Source organism: Lepidochelys olivacea (assembly GCF_965140295.1).
Source record: "Lepidochelys olivacea isolate rLepOli2 genome assembly, chromosome: 21".
Classification (NCBI taxonomy): domain Eukaryota; kingdom Metazoa; phylum Chordata; order Testudines; family Cheloniidae; genus Lepidochelys; species Lepidochelys olivacea.
The window spans coordinates 13,898,913-13,925,580 of record NC_140431.1 but is presented as its reverse complement, the minus strand read 5'-3'; the positions used below and the strand labels follow the sequence as shown (position 1 = coordinate 13,925,580).

Here is a 26,668-nt window from a genome sequence, read left to right as displayed (position 1 = left end):
GACACCGTTGGTGCCGGGATCTGGGTTGGGGCCACGGTCGAGGCAGAGCAGCAACATCCGCAGCTGGCACATTTGAAATCCTCCTGTGGCTGCTTCCTAGGAGGCATTAGCAAGGACTCCACCCTGCTTGCATAGAGCTCTTGGTGTGAGTCGAGAGGAAAACACAGCTCCTGAGTCTGCCCCCGTATCCATGCCAGGTGGAATGCTCTCCCCTCGGCACAGATCCCTGCTGGCACTGAGCCTGACACTGGGGCACCTGAAGGACCACGGCAGAGATGGCAAACGGGCTTCCCTGCACCATACAAAAGACTTGGCTCTGGAGCAGGGAGATGGCCACGGATGCTGGCAGACATCATAGAATATCAGGGTTGGAAGGGACCTCAGGAGGTCATCTAGTCCAACCCCCTGCTCAAAGCAGGACCAATCCCCAACTAAATCATCCCAGCCAGGGCTTTGTCAAGCCTGACCTTAAAAACTTCAAAGGAAGGAGATTCCACCACCTCCCTAGGTAACGCACTCCAGTGCTTCACCACCCTCCTAGTGAAAAAGTTTTTCCTAATATCCAACCTAAACCTCCCCCACTGCAACTTGAGACCATTACTCCTCGTTCTGTCATCTGCTGCCACTGAGAACAGTCTAGATCCATCCTCTTTGGAACCCCCTTTCAGGTAGTTGAAAGCACCTATCAAACCCCCCTCATTCTTCTCTTCCAGAGACTAAACAATCCCAGTTCCCTCAGCCTCTCCTCATAAGTCGTGTTCCAGTCCCCTAATCATTTTTGTTGCCCTCCACGGGACGCTTTCCAATTTTTCCACATCCTTCTTGTAGTGTGGGGCCCAAAACTGGACCCAGTAATCCAGATGAGGCCTCATCAATGTCGAATAGAGGGGAACAATCACGTCCCTCGATCTGCTGGCAATGCCCCTACTTATACAGCCCAAAATGCCATTGGTCTTCTTGGCAACAAGGGCACACTGTTGACTCATATCCAGCTTCTCGCCCACTGTAACCCCTAGGTCCTTTTCTGCAGAACTGCTGCCTAGCCATTCGGTCCCTAGTCTGTAGCGGTGCATGGGATTCTTCCGTCCTAAGTGCAGGACTCTGCCCTTGTCCTTGCTGAACCTCATCAGATTTCTTTTGGCCCAATCCTCTAATTTGTCTAGGGCCCTCTGTATCCTATCCCTACCCTCCAGCGTATCTACCTCTCCTCCCAGTTTAGTGTCATCTGCAAACTTGCTGAGGGTGTAATCCACACCATCCTCCAGATCATTAATGAAGATACTGAACAAAACCGGCCCCAGGACCGACCCTTGGGGCACTCCACTTGATACCGGCTGCCAACTAGACATGGAGCCATTGATCACTACCCGTTGAGCCTGATGATCTAACCAGCTTTCTATCCACCTTATCGTCCATTCATCCAGCCCATACTACTTTAACTTGCTGGCAAGAATACTGTGGGAGACCATGTCAAAAGCTTTGCTAAAGTCAAGGAATAACACGTCCACTGCTTTCCCATCATCCACAGGGCCAGTTATCTCATCATAGAAGGCAATTAGATTAGTCAGGCATGACTTGCCCTTGGTGAATCCATGCTGACTGTTCCTGATCATTTTCCTCTTCTCTAAGTGCTTCAGAATTGATTCCTTGAGGACCTGCTCCATGATTTTTCCAGGGACTGAGGTGAGGCTGACTGGCCTGTAGTTCCCTGGATCCTCCTCCTTCCTTTTTTTAAAGATGGGCACTACATTAGCTTTTTTTCCAGTCATCCGGGACGTCCCCCAATCACCATGAGTTTTCAAAGATAATGGCCAATGGCTCTGCAATCACATCCACCAACTCCTTTAGCACTCTCAGATGCAGTGCGTCTTGCCCCATGGACTTGTGCTTGTCCAGCTTTTCTAAATAGTCCCGAAACACTTCTTTCTCCATGGAGTGCTGGTCACCTCCTCCCCATGCTGTGCTGCCCAGTGCAGCAGTCTGGGAGCTGACCTTGTTCATGAAGACAGAGGCAAAAAAAGCATTGAGTACATTAGCTTTTCCCTCATCCTCTGTCACTAGGTAGCCTCCCTCATTCAGTAAGGGGCCCACACTTTCCTTGACTTTCTTCTTGTTGCTAACATACCTGAAGAAACCCTTCTTGTTACTTTTAACATCTCTTGCTAGCTGCAACTCCAGGTGTGATTTGGCCTTCCTGATTTCACTCCTACATGCCCGAGCAATATTTTTATACTCTTCCCTGGTCATTTGTCCAATCTTCCACTTCTTGTAAGCTTCTTTTTTGTGTTTAAGATCAGCAAGGATGTCACTGTTAAGCCAAGCTGGTCGCCTGCCATATTGACTATTCTTTCTACACATCTTTGCTCAGACGGCAAAGTCTGGGGCAGGCCGCACAATGGAACACAGGCACAGGTGGTTGCAGCCTGTGGGCCGATGCATGCAGGTGTGACGGGGATGCGTGCAGCCAGACGGGCTGCCTGCACAACCAGCAGCAGGAGGGAACGCGCAGGCAGGCATGGCAGCTGCACTAATGAATGCAGGAGCGGCAGCAGGACCATAGATGCCAAGGTTGGGAGAGAGCTCCTGTGTCCTCCCGCCCATTCCCTGCCCCAGTGCAGGACCGTTCTCTCACACTGAAGGGCTTTTTCCTTTCTCCTCGCTGATGACCCTAGTCCGGGGGGCTTGACTTCCCTCAGCAAGACGATGAACTGTCCAGGTGCTCTGGTTGTGAGATGTGTCTGTCAGAGCTACAGGCTGCTCTCCTGGAATCTCTGAATCTAATGGTGCTTCCTCTCTTGTGCGATAGCCTCTGGCAACGGAGACCCCGGTATCATCCCCTCATGGTTCCCGTTGCCCGCACGCTCGGCTAGTCTCTCTCCACAGGTCAGGCCCTCAGGCTCCTCTCGCTGTTGCTGCCTTTCCTTGGATTCTCTCCAAACACAAACTGAGATTTTTCTGGAAGTTATTCTAGAGTCTGTGCACAGGGCAGGACGTCAGAGCATCCCTGGAAGGAGAGCCTCATTAGTTGAATCACACAATCGTAGGACTGGAAGGGACCGCAAGAGGTCATAAATCCTGTCTTCTGCACTCATGGCAGGACTAGTCTTGTCTAGACCATCCCTGACGGGTTTGTCTACCTGCTCTTAATAAAAACAGGAAGAAGGCAGGCGGTGCATAGTTCCCAGAGGAAGGCTGGTCTGGTGGGCAATGCATGACCCCAGCACCTGGGAGACCTGGGTTCAAATCCCTGCTCTGCCACAGACCCTCTCTGTGACTTTGGGCTAGTCACTCAGATTCTCTCCCCATCTGTGACTGCAGGATCCCACTGTCCCAGAATGGCAGTGGACACGGGGTCTGGATGCGGAGTGAGTAAGCCCAGAACAGTGACCAGTCTCCTCCCAGAGCCAGGGGGCTTCGCAACATGTGGGGGTCCAGCAGTTATGCCCATGCACAACACCTGGCTATCCATCCAGAGAGCAGGACTGGGGCTAGCCTGTGACAGAGGGCAAATATGGGCTAGCAGATGGAACAGGCAAGCCAGTGTGATTCTGCACTGCACCTAGACAAGGGCAGAATAGCCCCTCTCTGTCCAGGAGCCTAAGCTCTGCCTTGCTGCCTGCCCCGGACAGGAGTCTGCTACTGTGTATATCAGCACCTCCGGGCCTCACCTCTGCCATCCGTGCTCCTGACTTGTACGTGGCCCCGCTACACTGTTTCTTGGGGCAGGGGATCTGGTCTCTCGGGGTGTGTCTACACTGCAATCACGGGGTGTCACTGCAGCTCGCCTGGGCTAGCTTTGATGGAGCCAGCTCTGGTACGGGAGCAGCACCAGGGGCGAGCCCTGTGAGTAATTACCCAGGGCTGCAGGCAGGCGTGTGCACACCAGCTGCAGGGCAGAGACACCCTGGGCCTGTCCGTCAAATGCCTGGGACACTGTTGTTCAAATACCCGGGCAGGGCAGTAATAAGGGCTAATGCACTAGCCAGGCTGTGCTCACGCTCCAGCTGGCTCCTTGACTCGGGACCTTCCTCGCTGTGCTCTGAAAGTCACCGGCGTTGCTCTGGCCCGTTGCTTATTATCTCTTCCTTCTTCCCGCCATGTCCGTTTTAACTTTTGGGCCCGAGCGCCTCTCACCGGCCATCGCTCAGGGTTTTCCCTTCAAAACCCATCCCAGCCTCGAGCTGGTTCCATCCACGCACTCGGAGCTCTCCCGAGCTGTCGGCACCTAGACTGGGATAAAGTGCCCTCCTCCTCCACACTGCCCTCTGGGGAACCCCATGCACCAGCTGCTGCAGCAGGAACGGCTCGTGGGACGAGGCCCACAGGCAAAGCCAACCAGGAAGGGTCTGAGAGACAGGCAAGCACCCCGTCCGTGTCCGAGGGAGGGGAGTTTGAACATAGCACCAGGCTGGGCTGTGCAGGACATTTTCTCCACAGCAACGAAGATCTGTTCGCAGATCAACCACACTGCTGTGCTCTGTCCAGCAGGCCCTACCCTACGGAAGAGCGGGGAATGAAGGCTGATTTCTACGCTGCTGTCCTTGAGCTGGCCCTAAAACAACACCGCCCAGCCACAGTCCCACAGACGCCAGCGGGCTCCCAAGGCCACTCCCCGCCACCGAACGCCCCCACGGGCTGGATCCATCGACAGGTGCTGCTCGTTATCCTAGTCCTGGCCGTCACTGACCTGTCAAGCAGCATTCAAAGCATGCCAAGACCCCATGGGCCCAGGCGTCTGCCCGGAGAGTCCTGGGGGTGGCTCCAAGCGAGCCCAGGGAGACAGCCAGCTCCTCGGCGTAGCGTAGGAGCTGTGCACATGCGATGAAAGTTGGCGTACACACGTATCCGAGGCCATGAACTGTCCGGGACAGCAATCCAGAACCCCGGTCCCCAGGGATTTCTCCCGGGTAAGCGGTACTGCACAGTGCCTCTCTTCACACAGAGGGGACGGCAGGGGCCCTGTCTGCGTACGTGTTACGTGACACAGCTCTTGGCTCGCATCCCAGGCAGCACCTGGCCCCCGTTTCTCCCCACACACCTGGGCTGCCCGCAGGACACTCGTTTCTGTGCCGCAGTGATGTGTGGAGTGAAAGGGGCAGCGCTGGACAGCGGTGATCGGAGCTGCAGGCGAGTCATTCTGCTGTCTCCTGCGGACGTGTCTGAGAATGGCTGAGGGTCACTCCTGTGTCCCACGGACAGACCCTGGGCCCAGCCTGATGGGATTTGGCCTTTCCGTTAGGAGCTCCATGCTGGAAAACGTGGAGAGGCAGAGTGGGTTCCGACCACTTTCAGCACACCCCTCTGTCTGACCATGTACAGATATTGCAGCAGCACCCATCAGGATCAGAGCCTACTGTTCCAGGTGCCGTACAAACGTATGTACATCCCAGGGCACAGCCCCAGCCCCATATTGCTCACAATCCTTCCCCCTGACCAGTTTTCATTCCTCAGCATACAAACACACAGGAGCAGCTCCCGCGTGCAGTTCAACAAGTCGACAGGCACCGCTGCGGGGCCTGGGACGGGAGCAAGAGAGAGAGTCCAAGAGCCAGAGGAATTAGAGAGTGACTCACAAGCAGCTTCCTCCGGTGCTTCCGTAAGTCACTGGGCTGGTTGCAAGAGGCAAACAGAAAGAGACACAGAAAGGGAGGCAGTTAGCTGAGAATTCCCCTGCGGGCAGAGCAAAGCGACAGAGGTGCTGACTGCAAAACGCCCACCCCAGACAGCCCACAGAGCCAGGTGCGGGCCCTGGTGAGAACCCCGCTATGCACGGCTTTCCCTAGGGCTGGGCAAATCAACGCAAGGAAACGGCAACAAACACACTGGGCTTTCAACACCCCCCGCACTCACACACCCGGCTACCCTCCCATACGCCCCCGACAGCTCTCAGACCCCCACACCGCCCTCATACACCCAGCCCCTGCCCAGTTCTACACACAATGCCATCCTCACACCCAACCCAACTACACCCCCCCTCAGGTCCCTGTCCACCTGCCCAGCCAACACTACACCTCCATCCACACCCCTCACACACATCCCTGCCTGGGTACACCTCCCCCGCACCCGCCACGTACACTCCCACGCTTGGTACACCCACCTTTCCATCCAGCCCCCCACCCGCCCCACCTTCATTCACACATCACCCTTGTGCCCTCGTAACTGACCCTGCATTCGCCCCCTGCATCAGCCCCCGCCTCCTCCAGGCCTCCTCGTGCCCCCCTTTCCACTGGGAACAGCACAGCAGAGTTGCGCCGGCCAGGAGCAGGCGTGCGAATGAACGCACAACGGGCCATGAAGTTCCAGTGAGCAGCATCCAGAGGTGCCACCTGAGGGCTCAGAGACACCCTGCTCTGCGCCCCCCCCCTCAGGCAGGCAGGCAGGTGCTATGTGGGGAGATCCCAGAGCGGCGCCCGCGGGCCCCTGTGGGTTCAGCGGCCTTGGCTGGCACCAGCGCACCCCGCCCGGCTCACCAGCGTCATGATCCCCATGCGGTCCAGGTCCTGAGCGGCGCTGCGAGAGGACAGCTTCGGGGTGGAGCGCCCGCTGACCGGGGGCGAGGAGCTGGCCAGGGACAGGGCTGTCAGGGAGGTGGGGATGGAAGCCCGTTTGCGGAGCTGCATCAGGTTCAGGCCCTCCATGCTGCCACTCGTGACGCGGGTCTCCAGCTCCTCAGCGCGCAGCTCCGTGGATTCCTTCTCCTCTTGAATCATCCTGAGGAATTGCAGACGGGGTGAGGCGTGGCAGAATTCCCGCTTCCCCGCCGACGGCCCGGTCGCCATTCCTGGGGGTCCCCCGGCCCGCCTCCTGCCTCCGCGGCTGCCAGATTCCAGCGGCCAAACGGGATGGCACCACAGGGCTCTGCCCCCCAACTGCAGTGCCAGGAGGCCCCTGTCCCCTCTCAGGGAGGCTGCATGGGGCCCCCTTCTCCACTCCAGCAGCGGCAGCCGGGCCCTGTCCCTCAGGAGCAAAAGGGATGGCCCTGGGGCCCCCCCAAAGACCAGGCGGAAGGAAGGTTGTTCAGGAGCCCCTGCAGTGTATTTTGATATGAACCCTTCCCTATAACTCCAGCACAGCGGGGCTTCGTCTGCAGGCTCCCAGGGCTTTTCTAAGTTAAAAATGTCACACGAGAACACGCCCCAAGGAGCCCCTAGAGGATGCTGCCCCACGATGCTTCGTCTCTCCAAATCATTCCGGATCTCAGCCTTCCATCCTTCCCGCCCGCTGGAATGCCCACGCCATGGTCCTGAGGAAGCTCCAGCTGCTTTCGTCCACTCTGGGCCGCACAAGTACCCTGAGCTGAGTGACGCGGTCTGCTGGGTTTGCAGCGGATCTCGGTCACCAGAGCAGGGCAAAGCAGCCAGAGGGTACAGGTAAATTCCCACCCCGTCCTCCAGAATCCCCTTCCCAACATTCCCCTGCATGCCCCCAAATTTCCCCTTCCCTCCTGCCCCTCCCGACATTCCCCTGCACGCCCCCAAATTCCCCCTTCCCTCCTGCCCCTTCCCACATTCCCCTGCATGCCCTCAAATTCCCCCTTCCCTCCTGCCCCTTCCCACATTCCCCTGCATGCCCGCAAATTCCCCCTTCCCTCCTGCCCCTCCCCACATTCCCCTGCAGGCTCCCAAATTCCCACTTCCCTCCTGCCCCTTCCCACATTCCCCTGCATGCTCCCAAATTCCCCCTTCCCTCCTGCCCCTCCCGACATTCCCCTGCATGCCCCCAAATTCCCCCTTCCCTCCTGCCCCTTCCCACATTCCCCTGCATGCCCCCAAATTCCCCCTTCCCTCCTGCCCCTCCCCACATTCCCCTGCAGGCTCCCAAATTCCCCTTTCCCTCCTGCCCCTCCCCAAATTCCTCCTGCCCCTGCACCCATATCCCCGGCCCTCCTGCCCCTCACGGCTGCACTCAGAACCAGACACTCCGCAGATTCTACCTGATCTCCTCATTGATGGCGTCCAGCTGCTCCTGCAGCATGATGGCCAGGGTCTGGGCGTCGGAGTGCCCACTGGGGGACAGCACGTCCATGGAGCTGAAGAGCGCCTCGCGATCATCCTCCTCCACGTCCGAGATTTCCAGGTCGCTGTCGAAGGTGTGAGACACGGTGGCCAGGACGCCGCCTGGCTGGGCCTGCTCCCAGTCCTGAGAGACGGCAGACCCCACACAGGTCACTACTTCCCCACCAAGCAGCAGAGGCCAGGGCCCAACCCATGGGAGTTAGGCTCCTAACTTTGAGCAGCTGGGCCAAGCCATCAAGGTGAAGCAGCCAGCAACGGCTCCCCTTGAGTAGGGGCAGGGTCTGCTCCCTGGCGAGGCGTCGCCGAGTGCCCCTCATTCCTGTGTGAGCCCCCCTCTCACAACTGTGCCAGGAGACTCTTGTACACAAAGGCACCAACACACTGCCCTGCAGCAATCTCAGAGCTGGGCCCCGGGGAGACGGCCCCCCATATGACCCCCAGACCCTGGGGAGAGCCTTCCCTCTCAACCTGGTTCCTGGGAAGAGGGGCCCCCAGATTTGGGTCCCAGGGCAGGGGGCCCCCACACGCACCCTAGAGCTGGGCCCCGGGGAGACCCTTCCCTCTCAACTTGGGTCCCAGGGAGAGGGGACGCCCCCTTAAGCCAAGCTGAAGGGAAAGCCCCGCCCCTCAGTGCTAAGTCCCATGGAACAGGGCCCCCAGGTGCCCCAAAGCCTGATCCTGGTGAGAGGATCCAGGCCCTCCCCATTCCCCAGGGAAATGCAGGAACAGAGACACTCTGCTCAGGGCAGTGCTCTCTATTCACCAAGGGCCGTAAGTGCACACCGGCCGGCTCCGCTGACCCTCGACCCCCCATGCCAGCCCCGCGCCACGTGCGTGTGCTGTAGTGTAATGGCACTGTGCACCCACTTCACCCTGCACTTTAAACCAGGGAGTAAGTGCTGGCCTGGCCACGGTCCAGTCACTTCCCCACACAATAAGGAACCTCTTGGCTAAGAAGGGGGTTTAGGGCAGTAGCCCTGCAGCTGTCCCTGCCTAATGACCCCAGCAAAGCCCCCCTCATTCGAAAGGACACAGGCAGCTGCCACAGCTGTTTCAGTTGCAAAAGATCCGTAACACACTCTAAGCCGCCGGCGTAACTGGAGCCTGCATGCAGGCCGGCCACTGCCCTCGGAGCCGCTGGCTGGAGATCAGCCACGAGCCGCACTCGGAGCAAGGCCGACCCTGGGGAATTTTACCTTGGGGGCTTCTTCCCGCAGAGCTGCAAACCGACCCTTCTGTGGCCGGTGCAGTCCAGGAGGCGTCCCGAAGGTCTCGGCGGGGGCATGAACCCCAGTGCTCAGGGGGTACCTGAGGTCCGTGGCGCTGCCCACGTGGGACCTACGAGAACGAGGGAGAAGAGCCACGGTGTGAAATGCTGCGGTTAGGACAGCACAGGCGCATCCCCTCCTGCCCGGGACGAGCTGGCTCATGCGGCAGGCTGCTAAACCCGTCCCCCACCCCACAGGCCGAGCCGGTGCGCTCCGTGTCCGGCCCGGGTTTGCACTGAAGGGAAGAAGAGATGGAGACGAGGAAGTCTGAGCTCCCGGGGCTGTGACCACCTGATCTGAACTGACAGTGCCTGCTCAGGGCTCTGGAAGAAAGTGAAGCCCCTACCTCACCGTCTCTAGATCCCAGGGAAATTTCTCCCCACCCCTGACTCTGGAGAGGCAGTTCCACCTGGTGGGTGTGAGCAAGAACTAGTGCAGGTAACCAGCCAACCTGTGATGCAACTGGTACCCAAGGCCCCGCTCCTCAAAAATATTTAGGAATCTAACTCCCACACAGATCAGGATCTGGACCCAAGTAATGGCCCATGTTTTCTTGCACCTCCATGTGCTAGGCAGTACAGGTACCAACCACCTGGCTAAGAGAACCGAGCCACTAAGAAAAAGCCCTGCAGTGTGTTTACTCATTCCCCTGTGAGCCCCTGAGTTCACACAGTTCTCATCCGAACTCTTGTGATCCTCCCGACAGGACTCAAGCCCCCCAAGATCCTCCTGCAGCCTTCTCTTCTCCATAGTTCACTTCAGCCCATCCCCGTGGTGAAGATCTGCCACTAGAGCTGGCCGGGAAGTCATCTGCCCACCCAACCCCCAGCACCACCACCAAAAAGTTCAACAAAACCAAAACTGTTTCCTTTTTGTCAATTTTTTTTCCTTCAGCCTTTTTGTGGGGTTCATCGAAAAGCTGAAAAATTTCAGTTTAAAACCAACCATTCGGGGCAGGGAGGTTCCCACAAATGGACAGGTTTTATTCATTTCATTGGAAAAACCCTTTTGGATAGCATATGTTTGAGCCACTCTCCCCACCACGTTCCATGGGACCCCGGCGGGACTTCCGCCCTACGCATTTTCATTTTGGAAACGCCTGACACCCCATTCAAGCTACCGCCACGGAAAGGGAATCCAAATGCCGTTGGGTCTGACTCAGCAAACTTCAGGGCTTCCCCTCCCACTCCCGCAGCCCAGCGCTAGTCTCAGCTCAATCTGCAGCTCGATCCTGCCAGCCCCAAAGACACCGGCGCCGCTCCTAAATCACCGCTCACGGTGCAGGGAGAGAATCCGAGAGAGCAGTAACCTGAGCACGCCCACGGTTCAGGTCTATGGCCCAGTGTGGCAGGCGGGGCTGCTCTGCAGCGCCCCCTAAGGGACCTTGTGCGGGATTGCAGGTGTTCGCTGCCTTACTCTGTAAGTTGTGGCCACCGGCTTGGAGCAGGGTGACCTAAGCGCTGCGGGTCTCTCTCAACAGTTGAACAGCATCATGAACTCAGGATTCGGCTGTCTGCATTTTTAAGTATGGGGGAAAAAAATCCCTCAAATGCAAGCACTTAATTGTAGTACTTGAGGGTAAAGGCCTGACCTGTCCCTGAGATTCTGGGCTAGCACTGAGGAACTCCTCCTCTTCCCAGTTCCCCCAGCTCTGCCACTGAGAAGAAGCAGGCCAGCCTTGCTGGCCAGTCTGCTGGCTGTCTCGCTGGTAGCCTGGTCTGAGTGGATTTTCCCGGAGCCAGGGAGGAAACCGATGGCTCCTGCAGGGGGGCAGAGAAGGCCTGATAGATCCCGTCACACCCAGGAAGCTGGCATGCAGTGCACACGGGGCAGCAAGACAGTCTGTGGCCAAGCCCGAGGTCCTTACCTCGTATGTACGCTGTCCGCAAATGTCCCGCTTCTTGTCTTTAGCTGGTCAACCTCCGACCTCAGTTTGTCAATTTCATCTGACAACCTTCTCTGTTCAGAGAGAGACGGGACGGGAGGTTAGTTTGTACTGAGCAGCTCATCTTTTGGGGAATCTAGTTTCTCTACAGTTAAACCTGTTTTAAAATATCACACCCGTCCCAGGCTCTGGGCGGTCTTAATGTGTCTGGAAAGCCACGGGGAATGCAGGCAACGGTGATGCTGCTGCTAGGGCCTCTGCAGGGCCCGCTAGGTGTGTTACAGGGGGAACAGACAGATGCGTACACAGGGAAATGATGGGAGTCTGTTGCTGGTTTGTTACACGAAGGAGAACTGACCCCACTTGGATCTCCAGCTTTCGCTCCACGCCTTGCCATGTGAAGGTTTGCACTTATCCCAGCGAAAGGGCTGACAGCAAGGAATCTGCCCTGGCAGCCAAATCTGCCTCTAGCCCAGCTCCTCCCACTGCCAGCTAGCCAGCAGCTCTCTCCTAATCAGAAACTTGCATCTGCACTAAGTGGCCCCATTATAAATTAATAGCTGCCAATGGAGAGGCCACAGCTAGGCAAGGAGGCATCACAGACTGGACTGGAGCCAGGAAACCATTATCGCCGCCTGGCAAACTCCTGCCTTCCCAGAAGGCGGCAGCCACATCCCATCAAGTCACTGCTCATGAGACTAGATGCATCAGCAATGACTTGACGGGGGGCTAGTGTAAATGGACGAGGACCAGGTGACACCATCGCACCAGGCTCCAGTCCCGTGTGCAAACGGATCAAAACTTGGGTTTCTCCAAATGCTCCTTCCGCCAAGCACAGAGCACCATGTCAGTTCCCAAACATCTGGTTCCCTGCACCGCCCTGAGCAGCCATAGCCCTGCTAGCGGGAGATGCCGACAGCTAAGGCCATGCTCACACATCCCGAAGGGTCAGGGCGCAGCAGACAGCATAAAAGAGGAAGGGCTAGCTGAGAGCAGCCCAAGGATAGTTATGAGCGAGGCCCGGGGATGAAAGCAGGGCTGCTTAGACCCCGCACTGGCTTCTCAGCAAGCTGCAAGGGAGAGGCAAAGTCCTGCTCCTCATCTTCAAGGCCTTCTGCAGGCCGGGCTGAGATCAATTGTCACTCCAAGATGGAGCGAGCTCCTAGGGACCAGGCAAGCTGCTTCCCTGGCAGGCAGCCCTGAGTGTGGAACCACCTTCAGCAAGCACCAAGATAGTCCAGGAGACTCACTCTATGGAAACTTCACCTGCTTAGCAGGGCTTTCCCCAGAGCCCGCGAGTTATTCTGCAAATCCCCCTCATATAAACTAGGAGGAAGGGGCAGGGAGCAAGAATCAGCTGGCCAACTTTATGCTCCCTTTGGAAGGGGCATGGTTACCCTGGGGACGAGCGCAGGATAAATCTTGAGACAGCTCAGACTGGAGAGAATGTGCCTGTTAAATAATACCAGGGGCTGGTGGGACTCGCAGCTTTCACCCACGCCACGGCATGGCATTATTTATGGGACTCGTGCTGCTGGGCGTTTTGGGATCCTGGCTCTTGAACCCATAACCAGGGTGTTTTCAATAGATGTGGCTGCCACGGGCACGGGACTGGGAGTGAGGCAGCCCCCCGGAGCGGCACGTACCTTGTCATGCTGCTGTGCCTCTATCTGCTTTTGGGTGCTTTCCAGCTCTTGCAACAATGTATTCTTAAACATAAAAAGAGAGAGAGAGAGAGAGTCCGTTTAGCTCAATCAGTGGACATGTGCCCACATGGTCGATGAGCCTCAGAGGGGGCCAGGCTGATGGACACCCGTCAGAACAGAAGGTGACGTTTTCCAGACTCTCAGCTGGCAGTGATTGGCAGTGGGAGCCATCGCACGGACAGATCCACCTTGGCAATAACTAGCTGTGGCATCAACCATCTGCTTTAAAATCCCTTCCTCGGGTACCCGCAGCTGCCGCAAAATGGAATGTGAATAAACAATATCTGCAAACTTCGCAGCCCTGCCCAAGGCCTGCCCCAAGCCATGAGAAGAACATCTGATGGGAAGGGACCTCTGAGGCCATCGAGTCCAGGCCCCACTATCACAGGCCTGTCATATCATCCCCTTCATAAATTTACCAAGCTCCATCTTCACACCAGTGAGGTTCCTTCCCCCACTGCTCCTACAGGAGAAATATCCCCCAGTCCTGAAGCGAAGGGCGAGCAATCCGGCATGCGCCACAGACCACCCCCCACATACACACACACGCACACCATGTGCCTCATCCCTGCTCCCCACACTGTGGGAGTCTCGCCTAGCTAGCCTGTAAGCTCTTTGGGGCAGGGACCTTCTGCTCCCTGGCAGCGTCCTGTACAGTGGCCTGCAGATGTTACCGCAATATGGACAATAGCGAGTAACACTGAATCGGGACTGCTTGTGACCAGCCTGGGAGGCAGCAGGTGAGATTTGCAGAGATTTGCAGCACTGCCCAATTCCCAGTAGAAAGGGACGACCAATCCCACAGTGGGGTTGGAAATCCGAGTCCTGGTTTTTCCAGCCCTTCCGCCCATCTCTCCCCTGTGCAGAGGCTGCAAAGCTGTGCTCTCCACAGAGCCGTCATGGTCTCCTCTTGCCCCTCACCCTGCAACCTGGTACCTTTTCCTCCAAGGCTGCCATCCGCTCCTTCAAGTGAAGCTGCAGGCGCTCATTGGACTCGCTCAGCAGCCGATCCACCGTGTCAGACAGCCGCTTGTTATGCTCCTCGTTCATCTTCTCTCGCTGCCGGGCCTGCAACGGCAAATGGCAATCAGCAGTCTGAGCCCCTGGAGCTGGGAGCGCTGGTAGGATGCTTTTCAAATAGTTCTTTATCCGAGTTGGGAAAGGCCTAGCCCATCTCCTGGCCACCACAGGCCCCTACCCAGCACTGGGACTGCTTCCAGGCCATCATTTGGTGCCTGTAGGATTTAGCGAAAAGAACCTATTGAATGTGAACCTGGTTGAAACTGCTGCCATATGGTCTCCCTGAGCCTGCAGAGAGCATGACCAGGCATTACCTGTCCCACTGATTTCAATGGGGGCTGACTCTGAACCCTAATGATGACATGTCACACAACATGCCAACACTGTTAGCTATTTCACTGCTGGTGAATTAAGCACAAGCGCCCGGCTTCCCCACTGGTGTTGGATGCAGTGGTGGATATTGGGGGAGCTGGTTGCTGTCAAGGGGTGCGGACCTAGGAGTTCAAGAGACCCCCCCAAAATTTCTAATGACTTCCAGCCTTACCCACCACGGGGAATGAAAGAGGAGATGCACCCCATGTACACCTGGTCCAAAGCCTCTCAGTTCCTGGCTGTCAAAATGCCCCTGCTGCCTTCTCCCCAAATTGCCAGCCTCCCCTGAGCACTCAAGTAAGCAAACCTGCCTGGGTGCCAGTGACCCTCCTGAACAGTGCTGTGGGCACGGCTCGGCTAGGGGGCCACATTCACATGGTCATTCCAAGCCCCAGTTTTCAGACTCTCACTAACCGTCGGAAATAGGTGAAGATTCAGGTTGAAATTCTTCCAGGCCCAAGAGCAGGATTCACACAGGACTCTGCTGGGCTGGAGTCAGCCAGTTTTGAGTTACCAGAGCAGAGAATTTATTTATTAGTATGCTTTAGCTCTTGGGGCGTGCAGAAGTGCCTGCGTTTCCAGGCTTTCAAACATGCGAGAGCTGACTGGGTTCTTCGAAAATAACAAGGGGCAGAGCCGAGGCGCACCAGGAGATTATCACGAACATCAGAGGATCACGAGGACAACCCAAGGAGAGCAGCTCACCACTCCACATGCTTTAGAAAGGCGGGGCGGGGTCCTGATCCCCACCTGGGGCCCAGAGGCGGGAGGCTCATTGGGTCTGAGGCCATAAACAAGTGTCTCAGGCCGTTCATTCCTGGAGAAGTGGACTCTTTGTAAGTCGGTGTAGAGGGTCACCTGGCCAGGGGCAGCTGGAGCTGGTGAGCTCCCAGCCGAGAGCTCTCCCTGCCATCCTCGGGGCTTCTCCACACAGCTACCTTATCCTCCTGCAGCTCCTGCCATGCCTGGGAGCCCTGCCGAGCTCTCTGCACAGCTCTCCCATGATCCTGGCCCCACCCTGTCTCTCCATACAGTTCACCCGGCATATTGCTGGAACATGTGCTTGGCTGGCTGGTTTGACAGTGGCTGGAGGTTCTAACCACGTAACACACATCTGGCAGGAAATCTAGAACATGGTTTCCCAAGGCTTCTTGTTCTAGTTTTGCCCATGACCCAGAGCCAGTCAGGGGTGCGGAAAAGCAGCCGTATCCAGTCCCCGTTTCTCTGCCACTCATTGCTTCTGCCAGGTAAGGGAGCCCCTCTGCTTAGACCAGCCATGCACTGCTGAGCTGGGTTAAGATGGTCTGGGAGTGACCCCACCAGCCAGCCTGAGATCACTGTGTGCACAGCACAAGTCTACTTCTGGGGCTGGACCCCAGTAAACTGGGTACAAGATACTAGCTTAGGGCCTGACCCTTTACAGTCAATTCAAGCTCCCTGCGGGGACGAAGCAGGCCAGTGAGAGGGAGGGGAGTTCGGCTCTGCTGATGCAGAGAAGATGCTCAGCAATTTAACCAGTGCTTCCTGCAAGTGAATAGCCACCCCACTCCACAGCCTCTGGGCCTCTTCTCCTCTCTTCTGGACCAGTGTCACTGCCCTGACTCCAAGAGCGTTACAGCTGTGAGAGCGGAGAAGCAGGCCCAGGACTCTAAGGTGGTACATCGCTGGATCAAACAGATGGAGCGAGATTACCATGCAACTAGCATGATGGGGCAAAGCCCTAAAGACTAGATGGTGAGCAACCCAGGAGCAGGAGAGCAGCCCTCTGTTTACACCGCACGGCTTCAGAGACGGAGATTATCAGGGCTTTCCCCCTGGTATGGGAGGCAGCATTCTCTGGGTGTTCAAGCACACGACTGGGAGTCAGGAGATGTGGGTCATATTCCCAGCTGTGCTAGTGGCTCAGTGCTGGGGCTCGGGAAAGCCATTTCCTCTTGCTGGGCCTCGGTTTTCTCATCTGTAAACCGGGGATGATCATTCCTTCCAACCTCACAGGGCTGCGGCGGGGGTGACATGTCCACACGGGAAGGACTTTGAGAACCTCAGATGGAAGGTGCTAGCTAGAGCCGTGCAAAGGATGTGGCGAATACGGCAGTACCCACCATCTTTCAGTCCCCCAGGGGCATGGATCGGCATTCATGTTGTGCTCCCAGTCAGTGCTGTTAATGATCCCACCAGAGGACCAAATTCAGTGATGAACCCTGGTCACGCGGCGCCTGAGAGATGTTGCGCATATGCTAAGTAGAATTCAGTCCTCCCAGAGACAGGCCTTGTTTAGACTAGGGAAAAATGGGTGTGTGTGGTGGGAGAGGAGTTATAAATGAAGGGAGCTCAGCGCCTTTGACATTCTTCTTAGCACCAGGAGTAGGTGCAGTTTAACACCTGTACATCTGAGTAACCTTAATGGGTAGCCTAGATAAAGCCACAGAGATAAAGCAAACATGGCATGGGAGATTCCCCATCCCCTCACCCAGAGCTCCTCCCAGAACGCCCCACAAGCACCTCCTTCCCCAGCCCCACACAGAGCCACCCGCGTCTCTTCCGCCGCTTCGCATTCCCATGCAGAGATGCCACAAATGGGAGCGGAGGAGCAGCAGCCCAGCTCGTGTCCACAGCAGGCATGTGACTCCTGCATTGGTGGACCTTACCCTCGCCAGCTCCTGGTTCTTCTCCTCCAGCTGACTCTCCAGCTGCCGCAGATGCTCCTCTATGCTCCCGTGCCTCTCCTCCGCCTAGGAAAATCCAAGAAAGCTTCTAGGAGAAGCCCGCATGTGAGGCTCCAGAGAGCAGCCGTCCTGCCTGGGAACCGCATTGACCCACCAGAGAGGGCAATGGGACTTCAGTGCACTCCAGCACTGGACTCGACGGGACCCCCGTGGTGTCCCCAGGCACATCAGCTGGCCTCGCTCACTGAGTGGGCAGTGACAGCTCTCCATGGGGGGGCTTGGGGACTGGGCGGCCCTGGCAGAGGGCTCAGCTGGGCCTTGCGCACTGGCTCTCGGGCCTGGCATTCGGGTGCTGAGAGAACCCTTGTTCAAACACAACATGACAGATGTTCGTGGCTCACTGTGCTGCTCTGCACCAAGCAATGATGAGACCAGGCAGGTAACTCCTGCCTCTCGGCGACTTGGGGTTCCCCCTGCCCTCCATCAGTCCCTGTCCCACACATTTCCAGTAAACTGCTCTGCAACAGGTAGGGGAACCCTTCTCCCCGCTTGGCACGGGCTCCCTCTCTCCCCAGCTCCTGGGTGCCCCATACTCCCCCAGGCACGGAGGCTGGGGACAGCCGACTGAGCACCCTCAACCAAGGCCAGCAGAGGCTGGCAGCATGTGCTGGCAAGGATCAGGCAGCCGGGCAGGAGCAGGGACACAGAGGAGGCTGATGATGAGGCACAAAGGAGGTTGTAAAGACACAGGCCACAGTGGCTTCTGCACCCCTCCCATCCCCAGGGCAGCCCCAGCTCTGCCTATCGTGGGCGTCTCAGACACACTTCTGCCCCGTTAAGGGTTGCTAGAGGCCGAGTGCCCCGGCGGTGCCCGCTGGGTGTCTGGGCTGGTGCACAGCCTGGCAGGCAGCAGGTGCCAGAATTAAACTGAAACGTGGCAGATGGACTGGAGGCACCGGGCGGAGGGACCTGGACACCCACACGTCCCAGAGCCGCAGCTCAGGTAGCGGGAAGGGTGGGCGTGGCCCTGGCCGCCTAAGTCACGCCTCTTCTCTGCCCGCACTCCCCACACCTCATCCCCAGCACCACCCACGTTAGTTCAGGCTACAGCCCCGCAAGCAACACCCAGCTCCCCACCACCGCCATGGGGTTATTTGGCCCCACCCTTCGCCGAGCCCCTCAATGGAGCCCATCCTCCAGCAACTTCGCACGGCACAGCCCCTGGAGGAGCCTCTCTGCTCCTCTCTCTAGCAGAGTAACACAAGCGGCTCCGCTCTGGCACGCACATCCAGAATGCCCCTTCACTTAATGCTGTCAAAGGCCTTGGGGTTCGGCATCAGTGACAGCCATGCACTGTCCAGGCAACCCCTGCGCGGGCAGGGGCTCCTCTCGGCTCAGTGCTAGGGCTGAATGGCCTGGGTTAGACAGGCGGTCAGACAAGGGGATTAACAGGTCCTTCTGGCCTGAGAATCTATGAATAATGGGGGGCGGGGGATGTTCTCTGGGGAGGGTCCTGGCTACTCCCACTGCCCACTTACCTTGGTAAGGGCTGCTATCCTCTGGGCAAGCTCTGCTTCTACCTCCGGCAGCGTCTCTGCCTTCCTCATCGTTTGCTGCAGTTTCTGCTCGGCCAGCTCCAGCAGCTCCTGGAGGTGCCGAGCCTTCTCCTCGCACTGCAGGACAACGCAGAGGAGACACACTTAACCCGGAGCCCTCTATACCCCACATCACAAGCAAACAGGAAGGACCAGGGGAATCTGCCCTCCTTGGCTGGGTGAATTTCAGAGACTGGGGGTTCAAGAAAAGCACCAAACTCGTTTAGTCTCCCCCCGACAGATATTGCCAGCCTGGGTCACACCCATCGACCAGTCTCCTGGCTCCACCGCACCTGCTGCAGAAGAAAGTGCAAGGGTCCCCCTAGTGGGCAACTGTGGAATTACCTGCCCATGTGGGAAGTTTCTTCCTGACCTCTGGTAGTTGTGATTGGCTCATGCCCTGAAGCAGGAGGGTTTTATTACTTATTAATTTTTTTACCCTCCTTAACATAGCTGTGGATGTTTTCACTATCCATAGAAAGGGATAACTCCATCCTGAATCCTGCAGAGTTCTTGACTCTAATAATCTCTTGGGGTGGTTAGTTCCCCTGGTTAATTATGCAGGATGGAAAAACTACCCCTCACACAATACATTTTGGCTAGCTCTAGGTATCAGCTGGGCTGGCAGTTGGGTCTAAAGCTAGGACCTCTGCAGTGACACCCCTGCTGAGATTTCCCCGACTTCAGTCCCTTTCTGAACAGTAGCAATGGCTGCGTCTAATTAACTGGAGCGGGCCGAGCCCGGCACAGCACCTGACCCTGCAGAGGGAGGGCGTGAAGGATGGGATCCTCTGTCCCATCTGTTTGGCCTGTGTTGTTTAAGATCTGGTTACAAGGGGTTAATTCAAGCAGAGGTTACTTGCAAGAAAGAGGACAATAGGTTCAGACAGCCCCATTTACCAGAACTTAAAAAGATAATGCAGGTGTCATTTGCTTTTGATGTTTTAACTCTGACCACGGGAGGGCTGGTAACCACAGTTTCCAGGCAGGAAAAATTGGAGCAAAGAACTTTGAAGGATACAAGGGAAGTCCATGGAGGACTGGGCAGACACTGAGGCAAAGACTGCTGGAAGGCAGGCTGCACTCCAGTCCCCAGAGGCTGAGGCGTCTGGGACAAAGTTAGCCCCTGCCTCAGCCGAGCTGAGCGACCCTGGCGAGTACCCAAGGTGTTATGGAGCAGGGACCTGGTCGGAGGGTGGAAGAACCGTGGGGTTGCACCCTGCGAGAGTGTAAGGTGCAGCTAGCTCTGGAGCCCTGACAAAGGGCTTCCAAGGAAGACCGACGGCTGATCAGCAGGGGGGGTTGACTCCCGACGGGGCAGGCAGGCATCTCCAGACAGGATGCTCAGCTGAGGGGACAGAGGGGGGCTTCCAGGCAGCTACTGAGTCTGCAACCCCTCAAGCTGTTTCCTGTATGTACACTGCTCCTGCAATGCCGGGGAGGGCCCAGTACCTGGCGATGCAGAGACTCCTTGTTGGCCAGCTCATTCTCCAGCTTGTCGTTGAGGTCGTGGATGGAGGTGGCTTCTCTCTGGGCTGCCAGGTAGCGCTTCTCCAGCGTGGTGATCCTCTCCTCCATGTCGTCCTTCTGAGCCAGAGCCTGCGGGGACAGGGCACCATTAGAGTCACAGCGATCCACAAGCCCACAGGCCACTACCCCCAAGCCTGAGCACGGAAGGGGGAGCCCTGGCACATGCCAGAGAGGGGTTTAGAGCAGTAGGAGCTAATAGGACAGGGCTTGACAGCAATCAGGGGTCACTGTCATGGCAACAGACCCTCCTGTGCAGAGTAAGCTGAAAACCCCTATCCAAGTGTAAAGCCCTGGAGAAGCCACAGCCGCCGGCACCAACATGTCTTGCTGCCATGGGTCAGCAGCATGTTTGGGGACTGAGCAGGCAAAGGGGCAGAGATCCCCCAAAACAGGCCTCCAGAAGCGATGGCCTCGTTTGGGGAAAAAAATTAAAAATGTGGCCCTTTCACCTCTCTGCCTTTGTTTCCCCCGGTCTAAAACAGGAGCAAGGTCCATGGGCGGCGCGGGAAGCTTCCCCTGGGGGAGGCTAGCACCCTGCCCCGCCTCTTCTGTGCATGGCCCCCTCCATATTCCATCCCTGCTCGGCCCCGGGCCCCACCGCCACTCAGCCCCCTCCCTGCTTGGCCTCCTCCTCTCCTGCGCCCCCGCGAGGCCGTGTCCCTGCTCTCCTCCACACACCCCGTCCCCTGAGGCCCCCACCACTCGTGCTCTCCCCGTCCCTCCTCTCCCCCCGCCCCACCACGTGAGGGCCCACTGCTCGCAGGGATGCGGGGAGCAGCGGGGGAGAGGGGTAGAGGAGGGAGGGGAAGAGGTGGAGTGCAGGCGAGGACACCACGGCCACCCCTGGCCTATTTACGCCCGCCGCCTACACGGCAAAGATCCTGCCTGCAGCAGAGCGCCTGGAAGCCGAATTGGTCAATATCTGCCCGGCGCTTTGACGCTGCCCCGTGCTGTTAAGAGCACAGGGACTGTTAGCACGGCTGGAGCACAAGCATCTGACCTCTCGCAGATCCCTTTGGTACTTGCTGCTTAGCTCTTCTGATTTTATAAGATCCTTCCTGGCGGTGCCTAGATCCTCTTCCAGCTCAGCAACACTGGCCACCAGCCCCGCCAGCCGCTCTTTAGCTTGCGCAAGCTCGAAGTTCTGCTTCTCCAGGAGCTCCTGCAGCTCCACCACCTGACTCGCCTCGTCGTTGGGGTGGATGGAACCATTGGGAAGTCTCTGCAGAACCACAGGACACAAAGCTTTAGCGCTGGGGTGGAGCAGCGTCTTACAGAGGGCCCAGAGAATTGCCTGCAGGGCAGCCGGCCAAGCTGGCTAGTGGAGAGCTGCTGGAGGGTGCAGAGGAGGGATGTGGAGCCTTCTGTCTGGGGTGGGGACTGTTTGAAGCAGATGGTCTCCACTTAAGCAGGCGGATTTGGGCTCACAGTACATTTTATCTGCTCCCTGTTTAATCATGGGCCCAGTGAAGTGCTCGATGCCCTGGTTAGGAGTGCCCCACAGGTGCCTCTCTTGGAAAGCACGGCCCACAACATCCTCCAGCCCAGTCCCCAAACCTCAGGGCCCAGTCCTCTCCTCTCACCACGGCCTCACACCACTTCCCTCTCCCAGAAGGGGGGAAACCCGATTTGCCTGGCATGTCCCGAGATCACGAGGCAAGGAAAAGGATCAGGAAATGTCAGGGAACCAGCTCTGTGCTCGGGCACTGGGGGAAAGAGGATGACAAAGCCACCCCAGAAAGCTCTGAGGTCACCTGCAGCTACGCACAGCTGCCACTCAGATGGCAGGCATGGAATAGCGCAGTCCCTCTCTGCCCCTCGGAAAGAGCTCTCACCTTCCAGAGAATCTTTTGCCCTGGTTCCTTGCCCTCCACCCTTTTCTCATCTTCTCCGACTGAGGCTTCCCTCTGTGCAGGGCCCTGCTGCAAAACAGTTACCTGTAAAATGCAACCACGTTTAGGCATAAGCTCCCAGCCCTACTTTTAGTGCCCCAGGCTCTTCGCTCCCTGCCAGGGCTGCGGGCCCCTGCACTGCAATAACTGAGATCTTTGTTCACAGAGTCAGAGATTTAAAGGAACCATTGAGATCATCTAGCCTGACCTGCACCGCACAGGCCAGAGAACCTTCCGAGGGACTTCTGCATCCAGCCCATCACTTCTGGCCGAGCTAGAGCAAATCTGTGCCCAAAGGAGGGCCTGGAAAGCCCAGCTGATCGGTAGCATTAGCCCAGATACAAGGGAGGGGTGAGAATGGACTGTGTACGTGTAGATAGGTAACAAGAGGTAGATCCTGAGCTAGTGTAAGCTGTCCTTGCCCGTCGAGCTATGGGTTTCATGACAGCAACGGAGTGATAACAATTCGCACCAGCTGAGGATCTGCCCCTTGATCCCCACCTACCAACACTCTAACGTGCGGACCCACGGGTGGGAGGAATTGGGCTGGCACATGGGTGTCGGGCTCGGAGAAACGGGATAGACCCGAGACAGGAAAATCAGGCTGAAGAGGAGAAAAACTCCTAAAGAGCAAGATCCACCATGCCCCCTGCTCTCTGCCCAGCTGCTGACATGCACCCCCACCTGCACCCTGCACTGGCATGGGGTCCCCATCATACCCCCTGGCAGTGCCAGGGCACTGCATTCATGTGGCTGGGCTGGTTCATTTCTGAAGGGAGGGAGGGAACTGGGGTGAAAGGCCAGAGAGAGGAAGATCATAATCAACCCACCCCATCGCCCAGCTCCCCGTACCTTCTGCTCTCCCCCATTTCCCCACACTCCACCTGTCAGCAAGCAGGGACTACAGCAGAGTCAGGCTCCAGGCAACCTAATGAGCACAGCTGCCCTGTAGAAGGCTTCCCGATGAGTGGGAACAGCCAGCAGCCCAGCCGTTGCTCACAACATTCGCCCCTGGCTACGATAGCTCCTGCCTGGCCTCCCTCCAGTAACCTGGCTCTGACCCTCAGCTACTCCGGCTCTGATCACGGGGCACGATCACCCACGTCCCGGTTGCATCCCCCGGGCACCGCCTTTAGGAAGACACCCCTGACACTCTCCGATTTTGTGCCAGCACTTTCCTTTGCACAAGCCTCAGGAGCCCAGGCCGGCGCTGCCCGTGCACACTCTATTGTGCAATGCACGAGAAGGGGGCGCAGAGGCACACGTGGTTCTAGTGAGAGCCCAAACCGGTGCCACACAGCACAAGCCCACGCGCATGAGTCACACAGGGCAGAGGCCTCATCCTGCTCTGTTGGGGCGGGATGGTGGCCCAGGGTGGCCAAGTCCCAGGAATGGGTCTCTCCCCGCAGGAGAGAGAGGGCCAAAGGTGGGCGGCTGTCCATTGGGGCGAACGAGGGAAAGAGCCGCAAGTCCGGAGGAGGCGAGAAAGCCCCATTCTCCGCTCTCAGATGTGGCCTAAGATCCCATCTCGAGCCCTGGATTCATTGCCCGGGGATGCCCCCACTGCAATCAGAGACGTGACGAAAGCACACGCAGACAGAGCCGGCTAGCTCGGACCCAGCTAGTGCCAATCCCAATAGCAGCGATGCTGCGGCAGCACAGACTCGTCCCTCACGTACGTACCCAGAGCCCAGGCTGCGCTTTTACAGCCCGTACGGAAGCCCGGGCTGCCGGGGCTTCGCTGCCGTTGGTTCCCGAGCTAGCTAGGCCACAGCTGGCTCGGGCAGGTCGACCGGTGCTGTCGTTACAGCTCGGGGCGCAGTGTAGACACACAGGCCAAAGGACCAGGAGCGTCTTCCTTCAAGGGGATGAGGGCTGGTCTCTCTCCTGGAGTTCACAGATCAAATGGGGTTAAGGCAGGAGTCGAGCCTCTGCCACCGGGCGGACGGGTTCACTGCCGGATTAGGTGCCTGCTGCTCCGGGCCAGACCAAGGAGGCCTGGGGGAGCGTCAGTGTTTTTTTCGGCCGCAGCCCCCCAGGAAGCACACGGCGGCCCAGCACGATGTCCGTAGCAGATGAGGCCCCACGGGAGGATCCCAAAGCCCCCTCTTACCTGCTGATGGGCACTCGCCAGCTGCTCTTCTAAGCTTGCCACTCGCTCTAACGCCGCTCGCAAGCGCTCTCTGACCTGCAGGCATCCGAGACAACGGAAAAGGCAGTTACTTAGCTGCTGGGTGGGCACTGCTGACTCCTCGACTTGGCCCGACTCCTTGCCCGGACCCAGCACGTGCTGGGACCCAGGATCACACCCGAGCAGCATGGTACTGCCCGATCATCAGCCAGGGGCCAGAGCCGGGAGGGGCTGCAGGAGGAAAGCCCGGGGGTCACTGAGAGATTCAAGTTTGTGCTACTCCCACGATGCCTTTCCACTGAGGGCTGAGCATGGGCATCAGATCGGACCCCCCACCCCTGCGCCGTGTGAGCTGCATACAAGGCGTCTCATCACCAGGCTGCCCTGGAGCCCCAGCTGCTGAGACAGGGCCCAGGATTTTGCTCCCCTGTCTATATAAGTGGGCTACTCCCGTCACACTTGGCTCCAGCCCTCCCCCTCTGCTAACTCTCCTCCTCTCTCCACCTCCAGGCTCCCCGGGTTGGCTTTCCGGAGAGAGCCGCACGGCCAGCCCCAGCACCCCCAGCCGTCCGTCCGCAGCATGCAGCAGTGTGGGGCCGGGGCAGCCCGAGGGCCGAGCAGAGAGGGGCCTGAGGCCAGGTATCACTGGGGGAGGGGTCAGCATCCCACCACCAGCGACAGGCACCCCAGCCTAATCCCATCTACCTCCCAACAGCCATGCGCTCCGCCAGGGCAGCCAGCCAGCGGCGTGTCCCAGGGAAGTTTACACGCGAGTCTGGACGGTGACTACGCCATGGAGCTGTGCCCTGAAGAACCTGAACCAGGCCTGTGGCTACAGAGTAATAGGGTCACTGTCTCCCTGCCAGCTCCCCTGGGCTCTGGGGGGAGCCAGGAGTGCCTGGGGCCTGCTGCATCATCGCTCAAACGGCTCCTTTGCCTGCTTCCCTGCTGGGCCAGGGGAGCCCCTGGGAGAGCAGGAGGGGTGCTGGTGCTCCAGGCCAGAAGAGGAGAAGCCAAGAACCAGCCACCAATTATGTCTCTGAGTCTCTGCCCCAGGCCAGGTTAGAGCAGCCTAGGGGCTGTTCCACCTTATCCCAGCTGGCAGAGATCCCCAGTGGGAGCGGCACAAGGCAGAGGATCTGCCCCCGAGCACTGATGAAGGCCCCTTGACTTTCAGCCTGCAGGGACAGGACACCAGGGCTCGCATATGAGCCAGCTCCTTCCAGATGACTGATCCCCCCTCACTGCCGAGCCCTGCCATGCCTCTGAGCCCCCGTAACTATCTGAACCCTCCCAACTCCTCTGCCCCAGGGGCCAAACTGCTCCTCTGCTTCCCCACAGCCGCTGACAATGCTGAGACAGGCCCGTCCGTCCCTCGCGCAGGCCGCATGCCGGGAAGCAGTGTTCAGCAAGCCAACGCCTGCAGCTCTCTGGCTGACCCACTTCTGCCAGGAGAGCTCTGGATAAAAATCCAGGGGGAGGGTGATCTCGCTGCCATAATGCCCCAGAGGACTGCAGAGAGCCCTGCGGTCCCGCTCAGGGAAAGACGTCCTGCTGCTTAGAGACAAGGAGATTCTGCTTTGCACAGGAGAAAAAAGGAGGTGGAGAAAGGAATGGCTTGAGGGTTATTTCTGGGAGCTGCCTTCCCATGGGCCTCAAGTCCAGCCTTCTCCATCCATGAACACAGAGAGGGAGGGGGCTGGATGCTAGCCAGGCAGGGCCAGTGAGAGCGCTGGATACAGAGTGTCCCAGGTGCGGGGCAGCTGGCGATGGTAAGGGGGCAGGGCCCCAGCTGGCTCCAGGCCCCTCTGCAGGCAGCTCACCTTTTCATCCAGCGCTTTGTGATGTTCGAACAATGACTTCAGCGCTTTGAGGACTTCCACTTCGCTGGAGACGCCGGATGGGGACTGAGCCTGCCGCTTCACCACCGTCATCCTCAGCGAGCGCTCGTGTCTCGAGACCAGGCACTCCAGGTGCTCCAGCAAGAGCTGCAAGAGAGGGAGGGAGAAGCCTTCACCGCCTCCCATGGCCCTGCTCTCCGGTCTCAGCCCGGGGGGCTGAACAGGGCACTTCTCTCCTCCCCAGTTCCAGAGCAAAGGCCACGGTGGCACAATGCACGGCAGCCCCCATCTGGGCGACCAACCCAGCTCCACAGCCCAGACCTGGGCACATGCTTTACCGCCTGCCCAGCAGACAGAGGGGGCTACAAATGTGAAACCTCTTATTACTGGGGAGGGAGATCTGGAGACCCCTCCTCACCTAGCTGCAAAGACCAGGAAGCCTTTGGAGATCTCTCCCACGAAGCATGGAGAACCCACCCTCCCTTATGCTCAGACCTGGGGAAAACATATGATGAACGGCCAGCAAACACAGCCACAAAATCTCCATCGCACGCTCACCTCGCCCTGGCCATTGAAAATAAACACCGTGCGGCTAAAGGCCACACTACGCAGATCCCTGCTGCACGGCATCTTTGCTCCCCCAGGCTCAGGCCCCGGCACACTGCAGCGGATTGGCCGTGTTGAGAGGGGAAGCGTAGTTTGAGCTGAGGGGCTACTGCAGTGTGAACTTCCTTAGCAAAGCTTAGG

At 58.1% G+C, this 26,668-nt stretch overlaps 1 protein-coding gene across 10 annotated transcripts in view; it reads right to left on the bottom strand.

Moving 5' to 3' along the window:
- Positions 1-26,668, bottom strand: part of PPFIA4 (PTPRF interacting protein alpha 4) — a 168,106-nt gene that overhangs the window by 37,247 nt on the left and 104,191 nt on the right. For 6 of the 10 annotated variants that reach the window (XM_084610904.1, XM_084610908.1, XM_084610911.1 and 3 more), the window contains exons 4-17: positions 25,904-26,068; positions 24,063-24,137; positions 21,893-21,994; positions 21,058-21,279; positions 19,980-20,126; positions 18,471-18,605; positions 16,915-16,998; positions 13,811-13,942; positions 12,815-12,877; positions 11,151-11,242; positions 9,212-9,353; positions 7,934-8,139; positions 6,471-6,711; positions 5,574-5,609 (exon numbers count right to left, since the gene is read on the bottom strand). In XM_084610904.1, coding sequence (XP_084467030.1) covers positions 5,574-5,609; positions 6,471-6,711; positions 7,934-8,139; positions 9,212-9,353; positions 11,151-11,242; positions 12,815-12,877; positions 13,811-13,942; positions 16,915-16,998; positions 18,471-18,605; positions 19,980-20,126; positions 21,058-21,279; positions 21,893-21,994; positions 24,063-24,137; positions 25,904-26,068 — 1,842 coding nt within the window. The remainder of the gene's footprint in view (positions 1-5,573; positions 5,610-6,470; positions 6,712-7,933; positions 8,140-9,211; positions 9,354-11,150; positions 11,243-12,814; positions 12,878-13,810; positions 13,943-16,914; positions 16,999-18,470; positions 18,606-19,979; positions 20,127-21,057; positions 21,280-21,892; positions 21,995-24,062; positions 24,138-25,903; positions 26,069-26,668) is intronic. The other 4 variants (XM_084610912.1, XM_084610905.1, XM_084610909.1 and 1 more) reach the window with 3 other exon arrangements.